Source organism: Seriola aureovittata, chromosome 22, assembly GCF_021018895.1.
Source record: "Seriola aureovittata isolate HTS-2021-v1 ecotype China chromosome 22, ASM2101889v1, whole genome shotgun sequence".
In the NCBI taxonomy this organism is placed as follows: domain Eukaryota; kingdom Metazoa; phylum Chordata; class Actinopteri; order Carangiformes; family Carangidae; genus Seriola; species Seriola aureovittata.
In genome coordinates this window covers 15,262,039-15,280,636 of record NC_079385.1, presented here as the reverse complement: position 1 = coordinate 15,280,636, position 18,598 = coordinate 15,262,039, and the positions used below count along the sequence as shown (strand labels likewise).

General features: G+C 41.4%; 2 protein-coding genes across 3 annotated transcripts; both read left to right on the top strand.

Annotated features, from left to right (window-relative positions):
- The first annotated feature begins 5,492 nt into the window (after positions 1–5,492).
- spic (Spi-C transcription factor (Spi-1/PU.1 related)) lies at positions 5,493–7,871 on the top strand. Of its 2 annotated transcripts, none has more exons than XM_056367933.1 (5): positions 5,493–5,597; positions 5,758–5,845; positions 5,956–6,032; positions 6,136–6,238; positions 6,330–7,871. In XM_056367933.1, exons 1-5 carry the CDS (start codon positions 5,595–5,597, stop codon positions 6,809–6,811), a joined length of 753 nt encoding a protein of 250 aa, XP_056223908.1. In that variant the 5' UTR covers positions 5,493–5,594; the 3' UTR covers positions 6,812–7,871. The 2 variants fall into 2 exon arrangements, with proteins under 2 accessions (XP_056223908.1, XP_056223907.1); XM_056367932.1 differs by having other exon boundaries at positions 6,133–6,238.
- A 223-nt stretch (positions 7,872–8,094) lies between these two features.
- Positions 8,095–9,958, top strand: spi2 (Spi-2 proto-oncogene). The gene is made up of 5 exons (XM_056368285.1): positions 8,095–8,184; positions 8,546–8,630; positions 8,706–8,800; positions 8,975–9,134; positions 9,429–9,958. The coding sequence occupies exons 1-5, from the start codon at positions 8,095–8,097 to the stop codon at positions 9,821–9,823; spliced, it is 825 nt and encodes a 274-aa protein (XP_056224260.1). The 3' UTR covers positions 9,824–9,958.
- Positions 9,959–18,598: the final 8,640 nt, after the last annotated feature.

Sequence of the window (18,598 nt, the reverse complement as noted above, 5' to 3'; positions counted from 1 at the left end):
TTTAGGTTGATATTGGCGCAACTGTCAGTAAACAGTTATTTATTTTCACATCCATTAAGACACAAAACGACATTATCATTCATTGGGAGTCGAGCCAAAATGAAACATTTGTCTCTTTAGCCGATACCTAGTTTCTTGCTAACTCTTCCTGTGTGACACTTAGGGCTCGGCAGGTAGCGTACAATGTGTTTACAGAGGTTTTTCACTGCCCTTTGTGGCCAAAAACGTCTCTGAGCGGTCAGAGTGAGCTGAAATAGTAAAGCTGCAATCTGCAAAAAATAAAACACCTGAAACCTCTGTAGCTGTAGCCGAGGGGAACTGAAGAGTCGGATATGATCATCACTGCAAGCGACCGCTTTCACACACAAGTAGCCATGTGGTCCATTGTCAATATGAGTGTACTGATTATACCCACTTTAAAGCGACACAGTGTCTGCTTGAGAAGCTGGAGAGGGAGAAACTATCCAGTATTTCCCAATAAGCAAAGATTTTGTCTTATTTTCAGTTCCTGGCATGATGATCCCCGTTGCAACACTGTCATTTATTTTCATTGTGACTGTTTCAGTTTGGGTGCCAGGGTAAGAAACTCTGGCAAAAAAAGTTGAAACTGGCTTAACTTTTGCCTCAGTGCGGCTCAATCAAGTACACACACGTACACGTTCCTGAAAGACTAATAACATGAAATCCTATCTCATTGTATTATAAACCTCTGGGCAGTGTTTTAGCATCTGATAAGATTTCAATTTGTTAATCATAGCAGCCTTCAGGGATTGTATTCTCCTGTCCTGTCAGTGGCTGAAGCAACGATTTCATATAATGACACATATGTCTAGCCCATATAAATATATACATTTATGTATTTATGCTTATGTTGTAGATGAATATTACATGAAAATATTTCCATCCCAAAGCCTGTAATCTATGATTTTTTATATGTATGTTGTTTTAATGAACTTGCATAAATAAATATATGATAACACATAATAATTTTGAAATAATGAAAAAAATCATATAGATATTTCTTAATATATGGACATATACAAATTGTACCATGTGTATTTCATACATGCTATAAACTTATATCTTCATATATCCAGAGGATGTATATATGTGATAATAATATATCCCCTTATAGGTGATATATATGGCAACATCACTCTTGATATAGGGACATATTTGTCATATATTACATTCCTGTATGAGTTGGTTTAACACAGTGCTGTTTTTACCCTGGAGGCACAGACCACTGAGCCAGACACCCACATAAGTCTTTGCCTGAGCAGCACACACACCACTTCCAGCTCAAGTCACATGAGCCCTAACCTTTGACCTCCTTAAGTCAGGAGAGCAAGAGGGTCTGATATAAGATCACAGAAAAAGTAAATTGGAAAAAGTGTTTTGTTAAATATAAGTTTTGTTTTCCAGAGGTTTACAGTGAGCTGTGCATTAAATACACACAGAGCTGGCTCTTCTCCTTATGGCAGGAATTTGGGAGATGTGAGACAGTATGTTTTGGTTTGATGCTCCGTCCTGCCGTCTGCTGGACGGTCAACACCATCGCAGTCATTTAGCAAACAAGGCATGAGACGAGTATCAACCACAGGACGACAGGACGTCTGCTCACATTACAGTTGTTTAACCAAAAGACAGATTGGCATCAAAAGTTGGATTTTTTTTTTAATGAGACAACAGATAAATTCTTCATGATCTTCCATTATGTTATTTTTGCTATAGTGGGTAGAATAGGTATAAACTGTATTAGGATTTATAAATGGGAACTGCTGGATTAACAAGGAAGACATGAAAAAAAAACATGAAAGCAATTTGATTTTCACTGCAAAAGAGCTGATGTAATAAAACCTGAATAAATGTTATTGAAAATATACTTAAAGGGATAATAAATGTATGTTAATTGCTACAGAGTCTCTACCAACTATGTCCAGTTTTTTTCCACAGTTCTCGCACAGGACACGAACATGATCTCACAGATAATGATTATAACTCTGCGGTTGCACCAGCATACAGCCAGATAGACTAATTATACACCAGTGGCTCTGACACTTCTTGATTTTCATCAAGTGCCAGTAAATAAAGAAGAACAATGGGTTTGACTGTGCAGCCGTTCCCACATCAGTGCCAGCATGCACGCAGCTATTGAATTGAGAAGGGGAAGGAAAATGCTTCTTTGTTTGGAAAGATAAAGCTGTCCGCTGCGCCAGAAAATATACTGTACCACCTTCACCAATAAACATGAATCTGTCTCTGTGTCTCTTTTTCCTCACCAACGCCCTCACTCCCAACACACCCACCTAAACACACCTCACCACATATTAAACAGGGATTTACTGACACCCAACATTATAATATCCAGATAACAGCAGCAAATGCATTATACTAAAACAAATAGTAATGTAACGTTGGCAATGTAATGTCAGAGGTTGTTCAAATGTGAGATAATGATCTTTAAATATTCACTAAACACAGCAGAAGTGTATAAATATTATTACCAGTGAATATAATGTCACAGTGATGACATTTGTAAATCAATTCAAATCAGACAGTAAAAGTTTATTTATCTCTGCAAAGGAAATTGTATGCACCAAATACAACTAGACAATGAAAAGAAGAAGAAAGAACACAGTGTAAACCACAAAGGTAAAAACAACCTAAACGACTTTTTTCAAGCAAAAAATCTACGTGGAAGTGACAATCAATATGTGGACAGATAGATATCAATATCTAAAAGAAATTTAAAAAACACACACAATGTAATGAACAAAAACAACAACAACAACAACAACAACAACAACAACAACACTTCGTGTTTCATTTGATCACTTTTTCAACGTTTTCCCCAAAATCTTCAAAAATGATATCAAATAGAATAGAATAGAACAGAATAGAACAGAATAGAATAAAATACATTGTAATAGATTAGAACACAATAGGATAGAGCAGGATAAAATAGAATAGAACAGAACAGAAAAAGATAAAAACAGAATAGAACAGAATAGATTAGATTAGAATGAAAAACAACAAAATAGAGAATGAAATAGAACACAACATGATAAGACAGAATAGAACAGAATGGAATAGAATAAAACACAACAGGATAAAATAAAATACAGTAGAACACAAAATAATAGAATAAAACATAATAGAATAGAGCAGAGCAGAGCAGAACAGAACAGAACATACTGTAATAGAATAGAACACAACAGGATAGAGCAGAATGCAATAGAACAGAATAGAAAAGAATAGAATAGAATAGAATAGAATAGAATAGAATAGAATAGAATAGAATTCAACTGCAGTACAACATCCCACATTACTCATCTGTTGCAGATGAGTTCAGTGAGTGATCTCTACAGATCAGATAGTGACAAAAACCAACACCACTGATTTGATTATATAACACACGCAACAAATGAAAACTTTGTTAAGACCCCAAAAACCAACAGGCTCCTGATCCCACACAGAGTCAACACCAGCTCACAGCTGTCAGGCTTCAGCTGCAGCCCGACAGGCTGCGGTCTTTAATTTATGAAGTTTCACCCTGAATGGAAAGATGGAGAGAGGACGAGGTTTGTGGTTCTTTGTTTTTTATCAGCATGCAGCACAGGCAGGAAACACACACACACATGCACACATGCATATTTGCATGCTTGCACACTAACAGACACTCCTTCCTCCCCCACCCCCCCACACACACACACGCATGCACACACACGCACACACACGCACACACACACACACACACACACACACACACACACGCATACACACACACACACACACACAAACGCACACAAACGCACACACACACACACACGCACACACACGCACACACACACACTGTGATGATAAGGTCTTTTCTTTCTTTTCTTTACTGCTAACTTTAATCCTGATGAGTGAAAATCAAACAACTGAACGATCCAAATCAAATCACATCAGAGCCAAATGGAGTCGTGTAAGTCAAGCTGTCATCTGACGGTGAAACTTTTATCCCTGATATAATTTGTGCATCTCCATGTCTTTGTTTCTATGATGCTTCCATCTCAGGCCTCACTGCCGGCGCACTTTAACAGGCCTGAAAGGGGAACTTCAGGAGCAAGTCAGTTGATATTTAAAACTGCACGGCTGAGATAAATGAACTTCTCAAAAAGCCTGTTTTTATTTGAACAGGGGGGTTGGCTTTCTGTGTGTATGTGTGTGTGTGTGTGTGTGTGTGTGTGTGTGTGTGTGTGTGTGTGTGTGTGTGTGTGTGTGTGTGTGTGTGCGTGTGTGTTTGTTTGGGGGGGGGGCCAGTTTCCACAGTGATCAACACATTATTAACCATTAACCTTTACAATCAAGTTTGTCTGTAGCGCTGTTTATGACATTCTGCTCAATTGGCAACACAAATAGTCACGACTTTTATTTAAATTGGCTTCAGCTCCAGAGTCAGCTCTTATACACCTGCGGACAGCAGAATAGTAACATGAAGACACTATTATGAAAAGAACCTAATAAAGGCATAAACTCATTTAACTCTAGACTTAAATGTTTAATTTCTTGAACTTTTAAGAACAACAGAATAAACTTAACTTCAAATCCACGCAAACACAGGTGAAAAATTGAAGAGCAAATTTGAAAAAATAGATCCAACAAACATCTGTGTAACTCTTCAATGATTATGAGTGACAGGAAAGTTTCATAAAGAAAGAAAAAAAGGCAACAGGAGGAAGTTTTGTTGTTTAAGAGACCTGAGAGGATTTATGTTTTGTATTTTGCTTTTCATTTAATATTTTCATAGTTTTTTACTTAGTTTTTTTCATATTTTGTGCAATTTAATGGTTGAATTACAGAATAAAAAAATGTAAAAAGAAAATATGCATGTATAAATGTTTTAATAATTACAATTAAACAAACATATTTTTTAATTGAAAGACTAAAATACCAAAATATTTTTTGTCATTTGAGTCTTTCAGCTCAAGTGGAATATAAAGTAAACTGTTCATCACCATGATGTTCCATTGATTTATTGTAAGTTAGTGGTTACCTATTGTTTGTGGTTCCTATAGGAGCCCAGCCACTGGCTCACATCCTTTCATCCAAATATTCATTTATATATTTTTGCTTTATTGCCTGGAAACAAAGGACCACTTGTGAAAACTCATTCAGGCAAAGATCTTAACTTACAGAAAAGTGTATTACTGAACAGCAGCGATTACAGATGTTTGTTAGATATTTATCTCGCCCAGTATGCAAATTCCTAGGTCAGGCTGAGAACTGGTGGTATTCCTGGGTCAATGTGCAATAAATTAGGTTTTTGTTGTTTGTAGATTGTGATCTCCGCTATGAGAGAGAGTGTGATGCTCAGGTGTATCTGATCTGTGCTCCCAAAAAAGAAGAAGTGTGTACGGCTGCAGTGCATCGTGACGTTAACACATTTAAATCGACTGTCCGGCCTCTCTACGAATGGTAAACAGGTACTGGAGGTTTGACACATATAAATATACCTGTACAAATACTGTACACCTGCACTAGTGTGGCAGCTTTCACCTATTAGGACAGAAACAGCCTCATCTGAGGGAAACACTCAGACATACAAGATGGTGAGTTGTCACGAACCTACTTTTGATGATGTTCACAGATATTTGGAAGATGAAAAAGAACCTTTTTAGTCCCCTATAGCTTCGTGTTCTTTATCATTATTATACTGTAGGTTTTTGTGCGAGATATTAAGGTTTCTTTGCCTGTGTGTGTGTATTCTAGGCATCCTTCGAAAACGACATCAACCAACACTTCCAGGATGCAATCGATGTGATTCAACAGCATTCAAATAATTCATATTATGAATCAGGTAAAAGCAGAAATCTACATGACAGCAGACACAGAACTTATATTTATTCTATTTTAATTGATTTCATGTGCAAGATTTTGTGCTTAAACAATAGTGATTTTTCCTTTCAGAGTATACACATTGTGAAACTCTGGGCACTCAGCACCCATCTCTGCAGTGTCCTGTCTATGACTGGAATGACACAGCTGTAAGTAGTGAACAGACGACAATAAGACGATGTATGTATCAGAGATTCAAGGATGCACCATCATTAGGAGTCTTTGTGATTAAAAATACGTGTCTTACAGCAGCAGTCCTGGTCTCAGGTCATCCCTGATGTCTCCTTTGGTCACACCATACCAACTGAATCCCCTCATTTCTACTCCATCTTACCACCACAGAGGAACAGCAAAGGTAAGAACATAATTTGGGAATTTCCCGGGAGTTTTGAGAGTTTTTCTTCTATTGCATGAACATTAAAACAAAATCAATTCAATCCCCTCAGGTCGTAAGAAGCTCAGACTTTATGAATACCTCCATGAAGCTCTGAATGACCCCAACATGGGCGACTCAATCCAGTGGACGGACAGCGGCAGCGGAACCTTCCACTTCATCTCCAAGAACAAGGAGAAGCTTGCTGAGTGCTGGGGCCAGCGCAAGGGCAACCGCAAGACCATGACATATCAGAAGATGGCAAGAGCTCTGAGAAACTACAGCCGCACCGGTGAGATTATCAAAGTGCGCCGCAAACTCACCTACCAGTTCAACCCAGACATCCTGCACAGGCTGGGCTCCACGCAGGTGTCCCTGCACCTGCCCTGCCGCCCTGCACAGGAGGAGGCCCACGCCCAGCAGCAGAACCCGGCCGAGCAGAGCTACTTCAGCTCTGCAGCGGTGGACTGGCACAGCTGGTACGGACACTACCAGCTGCAGGAGGACTACGACCTGGCCTCCAGCTTCACCTCACAAAGCACAAGCAAACTCTGAGCCAGAGGTTTGGTCACTGGGAAGAATAATATGTTATAGTGGGACTATTAACATCATGTGAAGTGTTCAAATCACTTCATTCAGAAGTGGTTAAATACCCCTTATTTTGGTATTTTGTGTTGCATGTAGAGGAGTATTACTGTAAATTAATTTGGAAATACTTGAATTCTGTAAGTGAATCTTTTTTTTTTTTCTTTTCTTCCTTTTTCTCTTTTCTTTAATAGAAAACATGTAAATAAAAACTGCCTCATTCAAACTAAAACTTGACAAGATTTGGATCATTTTGATCAGACATCTTTAGAAAACAACACACATTGTCAGCAGTGTTGAACTGTTTTAACGTGTCGTAGGTTTAACAGGCTGAAAAAAGGAAGTCAGTCTAATGAAGACGTGAGGACGGAGTTTTAACAGGGAGTTCTCAGAGACTTGTTTATTTCTACTGTCACACTTTCTGGGTTTATTACTTGTCAGATTATTTCATAATTTGCTTTTTGTGAAGGAGTAGGGTATTGTAAATTAAATGCCAATACTTCTTTACTACAACAGATGAATGAACCTTTAACCAACAAAATACATTTTTATAAGACCTGCAGCCGATGCTGGCACTGGTTACACCTTTGACATATTTAAAGTTTAACAAGTTGACCTCTCCTGTCACACACAATAAAGCACTCATTAAGAGTCTCATTAAGATTGAAGAACCAGTTAACAGGTCCTTAAATAAAAAGACTTACAGCAGGTCTTTGGCAGAGCATGCAGAATTAAATGTCATGTTACAGAGCAATTGATGATATTATAAAATATCTTATATGTTTCTCCTGAAGTGGGAACAGTCAAGACTGACCTGCAATAATTCAAATAAAATGAAAATCATAAACATGGCTGTGGAAGAGATAATAATAATAATATTTTATAATAATAATAATCTACTGTATATGTAATATAAGTTTTTTATGGCTACAACAGGAGCCAGCAGCAGCAAACAGTTTTCAGCATTCTGTGTAATGACATGTAAATTGTGATAATTCGCTTGATAAATGTATTAGAGAAAATGTATGTTTATTTACTGACTGTGTAAAATAAATCAATCTATGTACTCTCTTGTGTGTTTGGTTTTACTGAGTTGATAAAGATACATTTCTGCTGCACTCGTATCCTTCGTCCAACAACAACACACTGCCATTATCATACAAAAATATAAAGTGCTTTGGCACATTGTAGTGAAATATTACAACAGGCACACTACAAAATATGAAATTAAGACACATCCTGAGAGGAAAAATATGGCAGCAAGTGTGTTTTTCCTGAAAAGAGCGCTTTGTGTAGAGGCTGCCTCCAGGCCAGGTCTTATCTGGTTCAGCGGGGAGGATGTGGTCAGTGCTGGGAGGCTTTGTTGATGGGTTGTGACTGGTGCTGGTGTTGGGGCTTTGTGGGATGGTGGTCATTGTTCCTGTGAGCCCGGGCTAGAAAACGTCTGGTGTTATGCAGAAAGACCCGTTCCTGTGGGGGGTATAATAAGAGTCTGGGCACTTGAGCGTTTCAGAGTCAGTTTTGTGAAATTCTCCCAAACTGCAAGGACTCCTCTGCATTAGAATCAGCCTCATCTCTGATGGTAAAGATCAGACTTTCAGCAAGGACGACATCAGAATTTCTTAGAAAATGATCTTTTAAGGGCAAAACAACGAGAAACAACCAAGCATTCAAGGCTGATTTTTAATCATTTATCTTTATCAGAATTCTTTCCAGGAGACTCAGTCTGATTTGGAGGTGATCTTAGAGTTCCTAGAGGAGTACTACAGACAAAACACTGGAGAAAATGGTAAGAGGAAATACTCAGGAGTTAAATTCTTATACTTAGACTCTAAGTCTTTGAGAAACTTTTTGCTTTTTCCAGTGGACAAGATGTACTGGGCTGCAGGTGTGGATGAAAGAAGTGCACCTGTGGATGAAGTGTCATGTGAGCAGCGCTGGACGTGGTATGAGCCACCTGTAAGCACTGAAATGTTTCATTTAGTCCTTTTTTATCCACTCTTATATTACTGCTATAATATGTGTAGAAAACTACTTATCTGTGGTCAAGTCTGTTCCGTATTCTGCAATCTCACACTTTTCTGTTAACGTTCTTTCACTCTCTCATTTATGTGTTTCACTCCTTCACCAAAGAGCATCAAGCCTGCACCTCAGCCCTTCCTGGCACAATATGCCCCACCACCCCTCAGCCGAAACACAACAGCGACATTATCTGATCATGTATCAGTGCCAAAGTTTGTATCAACACGACACGACGAGTCAACCAAACACCAGCCCACAGTGGCGGGGAACGGTGAGTTCTCCTTTTTTTGGTCACTAGATACTGTTATTGCCAAGGTTGCTAGTAGCCCGAGGGAAACAGTACCAAGAGAGCAAATAAGAGACCTTCCCTTTACTGTAAAACCCATCGAGCTGTGCATGGCTTAGCTCAATAGCTGTTTTTACATATCTATCAGATAACCGCAGTGTTTACAGCTTCAGCCTCTCCACTAAATGGCATCCCATTAGTGAGGAGATTTTCGGGGAATTGTTGTATTTGAGGAAATGATTAACTGTAAGCAGCGCTAACTGCTCTAGTGTTGCACAGCCGCTGGGGCATTCCCTAAAACCCTATTTCAAATCCCTGTCAACGCTTCTTCCTACATGGCACTTACTGCTCTCTCAATGGCTGCAGGTAGAAAAGTGCGACTCTTTCACTTCCTCTTTGAGATGTTGGAGGATCCAAACATGGCCCACTGTGTGTCCTGGGTGCCAGCGGCCGCCGGCGTTTTCCGTTTTTCCTCCAGGAACAAGGACCAGGTGGCGGCACTCTGGGGGCAGAGGAAGGGCAACAAGAGGCCCATGACTTATCAGAAGATGTCCCGGGCCCTCAGGAACTACGCCAGGTCCGGGGAGATCTTCAAGGTCAAGAAGAAGCTCACCTACCAGTTCAGCCGAGACACCCTGATGTTACTGCAGAAGTGTCATCGAGCAGATTTCTAGTGTAAACTAGATTTTGTGTTACTCGTATCGTCTCATATAAAACTCTATATGTTCTCTTTATACCTGTTTTTTATGTCTAGGAACCTGAACTTTAATTTTAAGCATTTTTCCATTCTTGTGTGACAAACTTCATTTTATTCTTGACAGCTTCTGGTGTAAATAATACAACATAAATAAAGAAAAAGATATTTTACAGTTACAGTTTATGTGCTGTTATTAGAGTTGGTGAAAATAATAATGAAACCCTCAGTGAATCTGCTGAATGTTGTCACCTGGTGATATCAAGATTGTTAGATTTTAGTTGACAACGTTTAAGCTCTTAAATCCTTTAAAATAATCTATATATCCTTTAAAAGTTCTGTCTTCCCCCGAGAGAAAAGAGTCGTGCAGCCTCTTGACCTGTTGACAGGTGTGCACTTGCATGTGGGTTTTCATTAATGTAACAGTGTTTGATGGCTGTTAGAAGCCAGTGGGTGTCAGTGTAGTCCATCTCATGGCCTCCAGTGTCTTTTTTTTTTTCTTCTTTTTTTTTCCTGAGTGGCCTGACCTCATGGCTAAATCGCCTCTGTGATGTGAACTCTCGTCTGTCCAAGGCAATACCAAATGGTTTTGTGCTCTTTGTAGCAGACCCACATGATACTTCCCTAAGCCTAGTATTTACTGCTGGAGCCCACTCTAAGTTATAAATGGGCTAACTGAGCTATGGGTGTCTGTTACCAAGAAAGGCCACATACTTCGAACCAAATTATGAAAACAGTCTCTTACAGAAAGGGCATGTTCTTAATTGAAGGCTTCCACGTTACACGATATCTGCCAGCTCGTGGTATGGATCTTAGTTTATAGTTAGAGTGACTCTAATGCTATGATGCTATGATGGGAAATTACTGACAGCAGAAATAAGCTGCATTCCTGCTAACAGACAGGATCCATGGCCCAGAAATAGAGCTGTGCCTTGCCTTGACTTTCCTGTTGGGTTTTCTGAGGAATTTATTGCCCATTTCTTAAGTGCACTTCCGCACTGAGACCATCAACATGCTCAAGCAGTAATGATATCGGTAGATTCTCTGAGTTAGCGTTAGCACTGTACAGCTGATGAGGCTGTTTGCTTAAAAAGGCCAGACTTGTTGCTTGTGAATCCAGCAGGTTTCAGCCTAACTGTTTAAACTTCACAACCTTATTAAAGGCCACACTTGATTTATCAGTGGCTTTGATTGTGCGAAGAAGATGGATGAAGCCCAAAGCAGGCAGTTCGATGACAATTCACAATGAAACCCTGTTTTCATGTCAGATACACATGTCAAATGTCAAGGTTTACGACAGCTCTCTAAGAATAGGCCATATAACCACCGCCCAGGCATCTCCCCACTGTTTATTTGCCAAGTCGGAAAGCCTGCTGTTCTTGGACAGCATTACCCTGGATTAAGCTGATATCTGGCATCTGGCATTGCTGCATGTCATCTCAGATTTTCTTTTATAATAAATCCAGAAATTCTCTGAATATGTTGTATATCATCTGAGCACAACACGGGATTGTCAGGAAAATATTACATCAGCCTCAGACCTGTGACAATGATGACACCTATTCCTTTTATATCCCACCACACGATTTTCCAGTCTCCTTCACCTACTCGTGTGGTGCAATAAGGAGTCTGATGCCCCACCAGAAGACCTGGATGTAATCTGGAAATACTGATAACAAATCTATTCTTAGCTGAAACAGGCCGCTGTGATTTCACAGACAACAGGTCGCTATAACAATATTGACATTTTGTGAAATTTTTACAAAATCTTAAATCTGTGGAACTCAATTATAATTTTTTTAAAAAGGTATTATTGCTCCAAATATGTGATTAATATTTTGTCCTGGGTGGCACATTCCTTTGATTACAATGAGCGTGGGCACTGTAGTTTATTTTGAGTTGATCCCACACACACCGTCCTGCAGCTTTAAATACTAGCACACTAAATCTGCAGCCACAAATAGTCCCCCAATACATTATTTACGCATGTTTGAGGGACATTTTGATAGAAACTACAGTGCAGAGTTGTTTGAGGAAATTATTTTGCCTATTAAAAGAAAAAAAAAAATCAAACCGTATGTTCATGACTTTTAAGATTTAGTAGCTCTTCAGTAGATGCTAATAAGCCTAGCAGGCATGCAGACCAAACACAGCTGTGTTTATATCAAGTTTAAGTAATAGATCTGTGTATGTGAAGGTTTATCTGAAGCCAGAAATACTGTGCAGCAGTTTATAATAATCTGAGAAGTTCTTGGCAGCAACTATTTTATCCATTTGTGCGACAATCGTGAGGTAACGGGTAGAAACATATGGTACGAGTTATAAAATAATCCAACTGGAACATGCGCTTGTTTACATATAATTCACCACCACGGCGCCTTCCCAGATGATCTTGTGTTGCAGCGAAAGTTAAGCTAGGGTTCACTCTTTGTGTTGGCACTCCCACCGGGGAGGCAGACCGCCGTCCACAGGCTGAGGAAGTCGTAACGAAAAACTGACTATCACATTCATGGTTTGGTCTTTTCAGGGGAGATGTTGACGATAACTAAAACTCAGAATATTGTCTTAACCTTTAAGTAAAAATGAAGGAGCAGTTTTACAGCCAAGGTCTAAGAAAATGAATGATGTCACTTGGTGGGTAGTTGGGTAGGGGACATTGATGCTACAGTAGGTGTAAGACAGAGATCCACTGTCTATTACAGAGAGGAGGGGCATGTCACCTCTCTATATAAGGCCTGAAAGCCTGTCCCCCCTGGATCTGTCACTGGTCCTCTCTCCTCCCCCACGGAGATTTCCAAACCGTATCCCTGTGCCCTCCTCATCTCCCATCACTCTGGTCTGAACGGGTCCCAGAGGTTTTTTTCTGCCACTGTCCTATCATCATACCTCTCCCTCGTGGACTGAGAGGGCTCCCACGCCTCACCTGGACTCCCATAGACTCACACTTCCCTGAAGGTATCTACCTCCCTGCACCTTTTGACTCCTTGACGCTTTTCTTGGGACGCGGCTCAAGATGCCAGAGCCCACAAAGAAAGGTAGGAGTGTTGCGAGTGAGGATGGGATTAGCATGTTGCCTGTAGCAGTAACATCAAAGCATGTACCAGCCTCCTAATAATGCTATGAGACCCAAAACAGACCAACTCTGCTGCATTGATTTTCAGGAAAAAAAATCCAGACGTTTATCGACTATCACTGAACCATGATGTGTTTCCATGTTTTTTTGTGTCATGCTCGCACTCTTATTGTCTTTGACCAAGAGGAGCAGTTAGTTGATCCTTTCTGCAGGGAGCTCCATCACTTCATGGCTCGCCTGCCAGCTTGTTCGTAGGAATCCTCAAAGTGACTTTGACAGTGGTATTGTATTACTGATGCATGCGTGTTTCTACCATCCTGGGGGCAAGAGAAGATTTGAGGTTTATGAACAGATACTATTGTTGCTGGGTGGGTGGGTGGGGGGGGGGGGCACGCTGGATTGTTCTGGGTGATGCAGCCGGAGAAAGACGTGATGATGAAGCGCAGTGGAGGAATGTTGATGAGTCCCGAGCCGGACATAAGCCCGTCGTGAAGGATGATGCAATTGAACTGAGCGAGGGTTGGGCCGTAAGATGATAAATAATAACCTGACTGTAGTTGGCTCTTTGATGACTGATTGAAGGAATGGCCAGTTTGGACCCCCACCCCAACCCCCCACCCACAATTCAAGTCCATAATCAACCACTCGCAGCATTTGAACCCCCGGTCCCGCCCTCACGTTCTCCACACCATAACGCCACTCATCTGCACCATCATGTCCATCAACATTCCCTTTTAATCCGGTCTTGTCTGTCATTACGATATGGTATTACTCCCACCCTCTCTATTCGCTCTGCTCTTTCGGGGTCTGCTGGTGACCCAGACATGACCATGTAGAGGAAATGGAACATTTTTTTGGGGTCCTGGAAGCCTTCCTGATGAGAGCTGATACAAGTTTTTAATAAACCCGTCATCCTCTAGAGGACCATTGATCTGTCTGATCAGACTTGATTTGCACATAGAAACTAACACTTTTTTTTTTGTCCGTCTTCCTTTGTTGCTCTCACTGAGATTTCCTCCTTTGCGTTTCCTCTTGCAGAGGTTTTTTGGGGGTGTTTTCTTTTTTCAGTTGGGGCAAATTTGTCATTAGAAATTTTGGTTATATAAAACAAAACAACTTCCTTTTGGAGAGAGGAGATTGCATTTTTCAAAACTAGGTGTATTGAAGCTATTTCATTGGCACTGATACATCCAGGAGGATGAGGCTTGACAGCTTTAAACAGCCAGCTGCAAGCTCCAAAATCCCAATCAACATTGTTTAAAGTTTTGCCCAGTCTCTAGTTGGGTCATTATCTACCTTTGTCCTGGCGATAGTGTACAGTGCAGTTGCCCCCACAGTGTCCATCGACTGCCTTAGACATCTCTGATCCCCTCAGAGACAAAGCTGTGGAGAAATAGAGGCAGCAGATTCCAGTCTGCTAAAAACCCTACCCATAAATAGCAGCGTAGCCCAGAGCAGCAGATAAATGAGAGTAGAAAAGTATTGTTCTTTAAATGAGTCTGAACAGCTGAAGAGGAGGAGGCCAGAGCTGTTGTTTCAGACACCCCACTCTCAAGCCTTTAAAAAGTCCGAACCAGAGATGACGGACTGGCTGAGTCGCCCGCAGATCTCTTGGGACCAGGATTCTTGTCCCTGGAATAGTTCAGAATGAGTGCACTTTTAATCCCCATCCCTTGTTCCCTGCCATCTCCGTCCGCAGCCACCTAACCCCCCTCCCCACCCTTCCTGCGCCACACGCCAAAACAGACATCTCCCTGCCACCCTCCGTTAAGGATGGATCACTCAGAGGTCGGCCACCTCCCTATCAAACCTCTGACCCTGTGCCCGCCGGTCTTACAGTACTGTCCTCGCTACAACTGCGTTTTGGGTTTCAGCCGTGGTGAAGCCCGTGTCCTCACCTCGTGAGATTTACTGTCACTGAGGTCCATCCATACTCTCCCTTGGCTTTGTCCTCTGACACTGTTGCATTGTGTTACGGGATACCGCCTCATAAATCAAACCCGTGGTAAAACACAGGGGGAAGGCCTGTCAGCAGCTAATTGCCACCCAACTACAACTCTCATTCTGCATTCAGACGCTTATAGTCTCATAGGAGTTCCAGGATATAATCCTCATCTGACCAGAAACACATCAAACAAGGAGTCAAAGTAAAATACAGAACCACAACGAGGGCAAACACACTATCATTAATGTAAGCTCATCTTTATTAAAGTAATAAAGGTCTATATTAGGAAAAATGAAGCTGCCGGCAGTTTGGCTCATGTCAGAGCCTGTATGAGCCCTTCTGTCTGCGCGCCAGCAGGAGCAACAGCTGAAAATACCTGCAGCCCTGTCAGCTGCACTGGGAGTCCTCAGAGGTAAAACAAAACCTTTCTCCACTCTCATTATCTCAATGGTGATGAGACAGAGAGCGAGCAAGGCTCATTCTCGGGTGCATGATGTGACCCTGCAGGATTGTGGCCCAGTGGCCAGCGACACATTGTTTTGAAGTGAGGTGGGAGTGCGGCTAATTTTGACAAAGAATGCTCAGAGGGAATCATTAGAAATGGAGGGATATCAGAGGCGAAGAAGCGAAGGGAGAAAACGGATGGTAAAAATGGTGCATAGTTAATGCATATACGAGGAGTTAGGGTTGCAGTATTCATAGACTGGCTGCAAAAAACTCTTGATGAAGGGAAGAAAGTGAAAGGTCTCTCAAGTCTCAGAGTATCAGTTGTGTTATGTAAAAGGATTTCAAAGTAAATTCAGGCTGCCATTGTTCATACAGTCAGTCAGTAACTACATGGAAAAAGTGGGACACAGTTTGATGTTTTGTCTCTCTCTGTATTTAAAAAAAAAAAAATGTCTGAGATGTGTTTTGGAGACATGCCCAGCACACCCACCCATCGACCCCCTCCCCCAACCCAAGAGAGACCTTTTCATAGACACACCCCATGGGAAAGATGACTTATGACTTATACCCTTAAACTACAGAAGAAATGAGGTTGAAACAGGAAGAAATGATATCCCTCTTGATCTCGTTCACCATGAAATTAAACATGTAATAAAATAAAAGTTTACTGGTACAGACAGATCCAAGGGAATAACACACAGAGTCATAAGCACAGAGGCTTCCCTGAAGAATTCAGCCTGACATGGTCGAACATGTGATGGCAACAGAGCTGTCAACTGCTGTCACTGCAATTATGAATCGCTAATCCCTCTGCCCATATCTTTTTTCCCATTCCTTTCCTTTTCACACATGCTAAACTCAAATTAATGATTGACACCGGATGACTGATCGGATTTAGTGATGGCGCACTGCCACAACACCAGACGCATGTACACGAGCAGGTCCTCCCACAGCGTCAGCAGTTTCAGCCCATGCCCCACAGTGTCGTATGTTCACTATAACGTCAGACTTAAACTCAGGCAACGTTGGTTTCTTTTAACCATGGTTCCCTAAAAAGCACTGCACACCTGTAGTAAACCCACACAGGTGATTTCATTGATTTTGGATGATGTGATCACTTCTCAGGTCTCTGTGGGTGTCTGCACATTGTTTGATTGACGTGTCCTGGACTGTACTGTTAGCTTTGTTGCACCTGTTAGAGTGGGATAAATTACATCTTCATCATTCATTCTAATCAGTCCATTGAGTCTGATGACCTCACATTCAAAACCTGAGCTGAGGTCTAATCATCCAAAAAACAACACCTGTGCAGGTTTGCAAGGCCCTTAATCAAGTAGTTCCTATACCCCAACAAAAGATCTTTTCCAAACCTGAACCGGACCAAACTTTAATCCTAGAAGTGTCAGATCAGAAAACACTTTTTCTTTTTTTAACAGCGATTTGAAATGGTTTCGGAAGGTGCTGAAAAAAGGTTGTTGCCCCACTGATCAGATCAGAAAATGCTCACACATTTTGCAATGTACTGGAGGCAATTAAAAAGTATTATATTATATATATTATATTATATATTATATTATAGACAGAGAAAACCATGAATGATCTTAATGTTATCTTGATCATCAACAACATCCAACAGCTTTGGAAACAGAAAATTAAAGCTGAGCAAGAGCAATAAATACACAGTTGCCCCGGATGTTGCATGACTTGTCTGAAGCTCCCATGTGTACAACCTCTCACGGCTCTATGCTCCATTAACCCACTAATAACAAAAGGAGGCTAATTTTTTTTAACCCCATCATTGCATGCCGAGGGGCCGTATGGATGCTTTGATCTGCTGAGGCCCTGCATTGAGTCCTGTTACTCGCTCTGAATGTCGTATCCAAACGTGTTTCTATTGCTGTGCCCCCCCCCCCCCCCCCCCATGATTAGCTTTGTAAGTCTAGACAAGGCAGAGGGCAAACAAATGGTGTGTCACGGGGGCCTCCATTATAATCAGTTAAGACTTCATGGTGTCTACGCATGAGGAGACAGCCATCAGAGGCAAAGATGATATGGCTTAGTGGTGAATGGATATCAATAAAAAAAAGGGTCAATGTGCACAAGTGACAGGACGTGTTTGAGTGATTGCATTAGAGCATTACTGCATGGGATCTTGATTCTGTTTGACCCTGATGTTTTTTGTTTTTCTTTCTTCAGATGGGACGCCAAATGGCCAGCCAGGTGAGTGGACGGCAATAGACATGTAATCTCCTCCTGTCACCTCACAGTCTAGCGGATTATAGCTGCACAGTGTATGTAGTTGAGCAGACGTACAGTCATCAATATTGAGCTTAAAAACATGGGTAGTTTTACAAGCTGAAGAAACATGTCACGCACTTTCAGACGAGAATACCTGAGTCAAAGTGCACACATCAAATAAGATGCACAGAAAAACTGAGCAGGTCTTCATATGTAACAGGACGATCACAGGCGCGCACGTAGCGTGAATGTGCAAACAAAGCCACATAGGAGTGTAAATGTGGAGCCAATAGTCGGCAGTATGGACGTGCTGCTGTGCTCCAGAGCGATCTGTGGCGACGACCGAGCTGTCAGCATCTCTGACATTCCTCTCACCAGCCAGCTGATCCCTCGCTGTTGATTCAGCTGACGCCCCTGCCTTCCCATGTGAGCAAGGTGCTGGCATGCAGCTGGCTTTTTGCCGGCGCTAGGCTTTGACCTTGGAGCTGCAGCATCTTGAGGCTCCAACATGTTCGGAAGGGGGTGGGGGGGCTGTTACCTGGAAAACTTGTCAGATAAATGATAAATAAATTCTTCAGAGATATTTAATACCATTCAGATCTTAATGGTGACCTCCTGTGTCATAACCAGTGTCGGGCAAGTAACTAGAAAAATATATTCTTTACCTATTACTTACTAAAAAAGTGATTACATCACCACAAAAAGTAATTAGTCTCATTATTCTCATATTACCTGTGTTACGAAGCCATCTCTGTCAAAGATGTTAATAAATCTCCAAAGTGTCCATACTCACACACATCACACACTTACACACACATGTAGGAATAGAAAGAATTGGAGGTACTGTCCTTTAAGCGCTAGCTCAGCCTTATCCCTGGTGACTGTGCGCAGCAGCAATAAATAATTTGGGCCCTCGCAGTGAAGCTACACCGTCCACTGTGAACTGAACCCCAACTGGACTCCGAATTCAGGGGTGGAGCCAGATATTGTGAACTTTCGGGGCTTAGCCTGAATTTAAAGGAGCCAAAAATGAAACCACTGCGTTCTCTGAG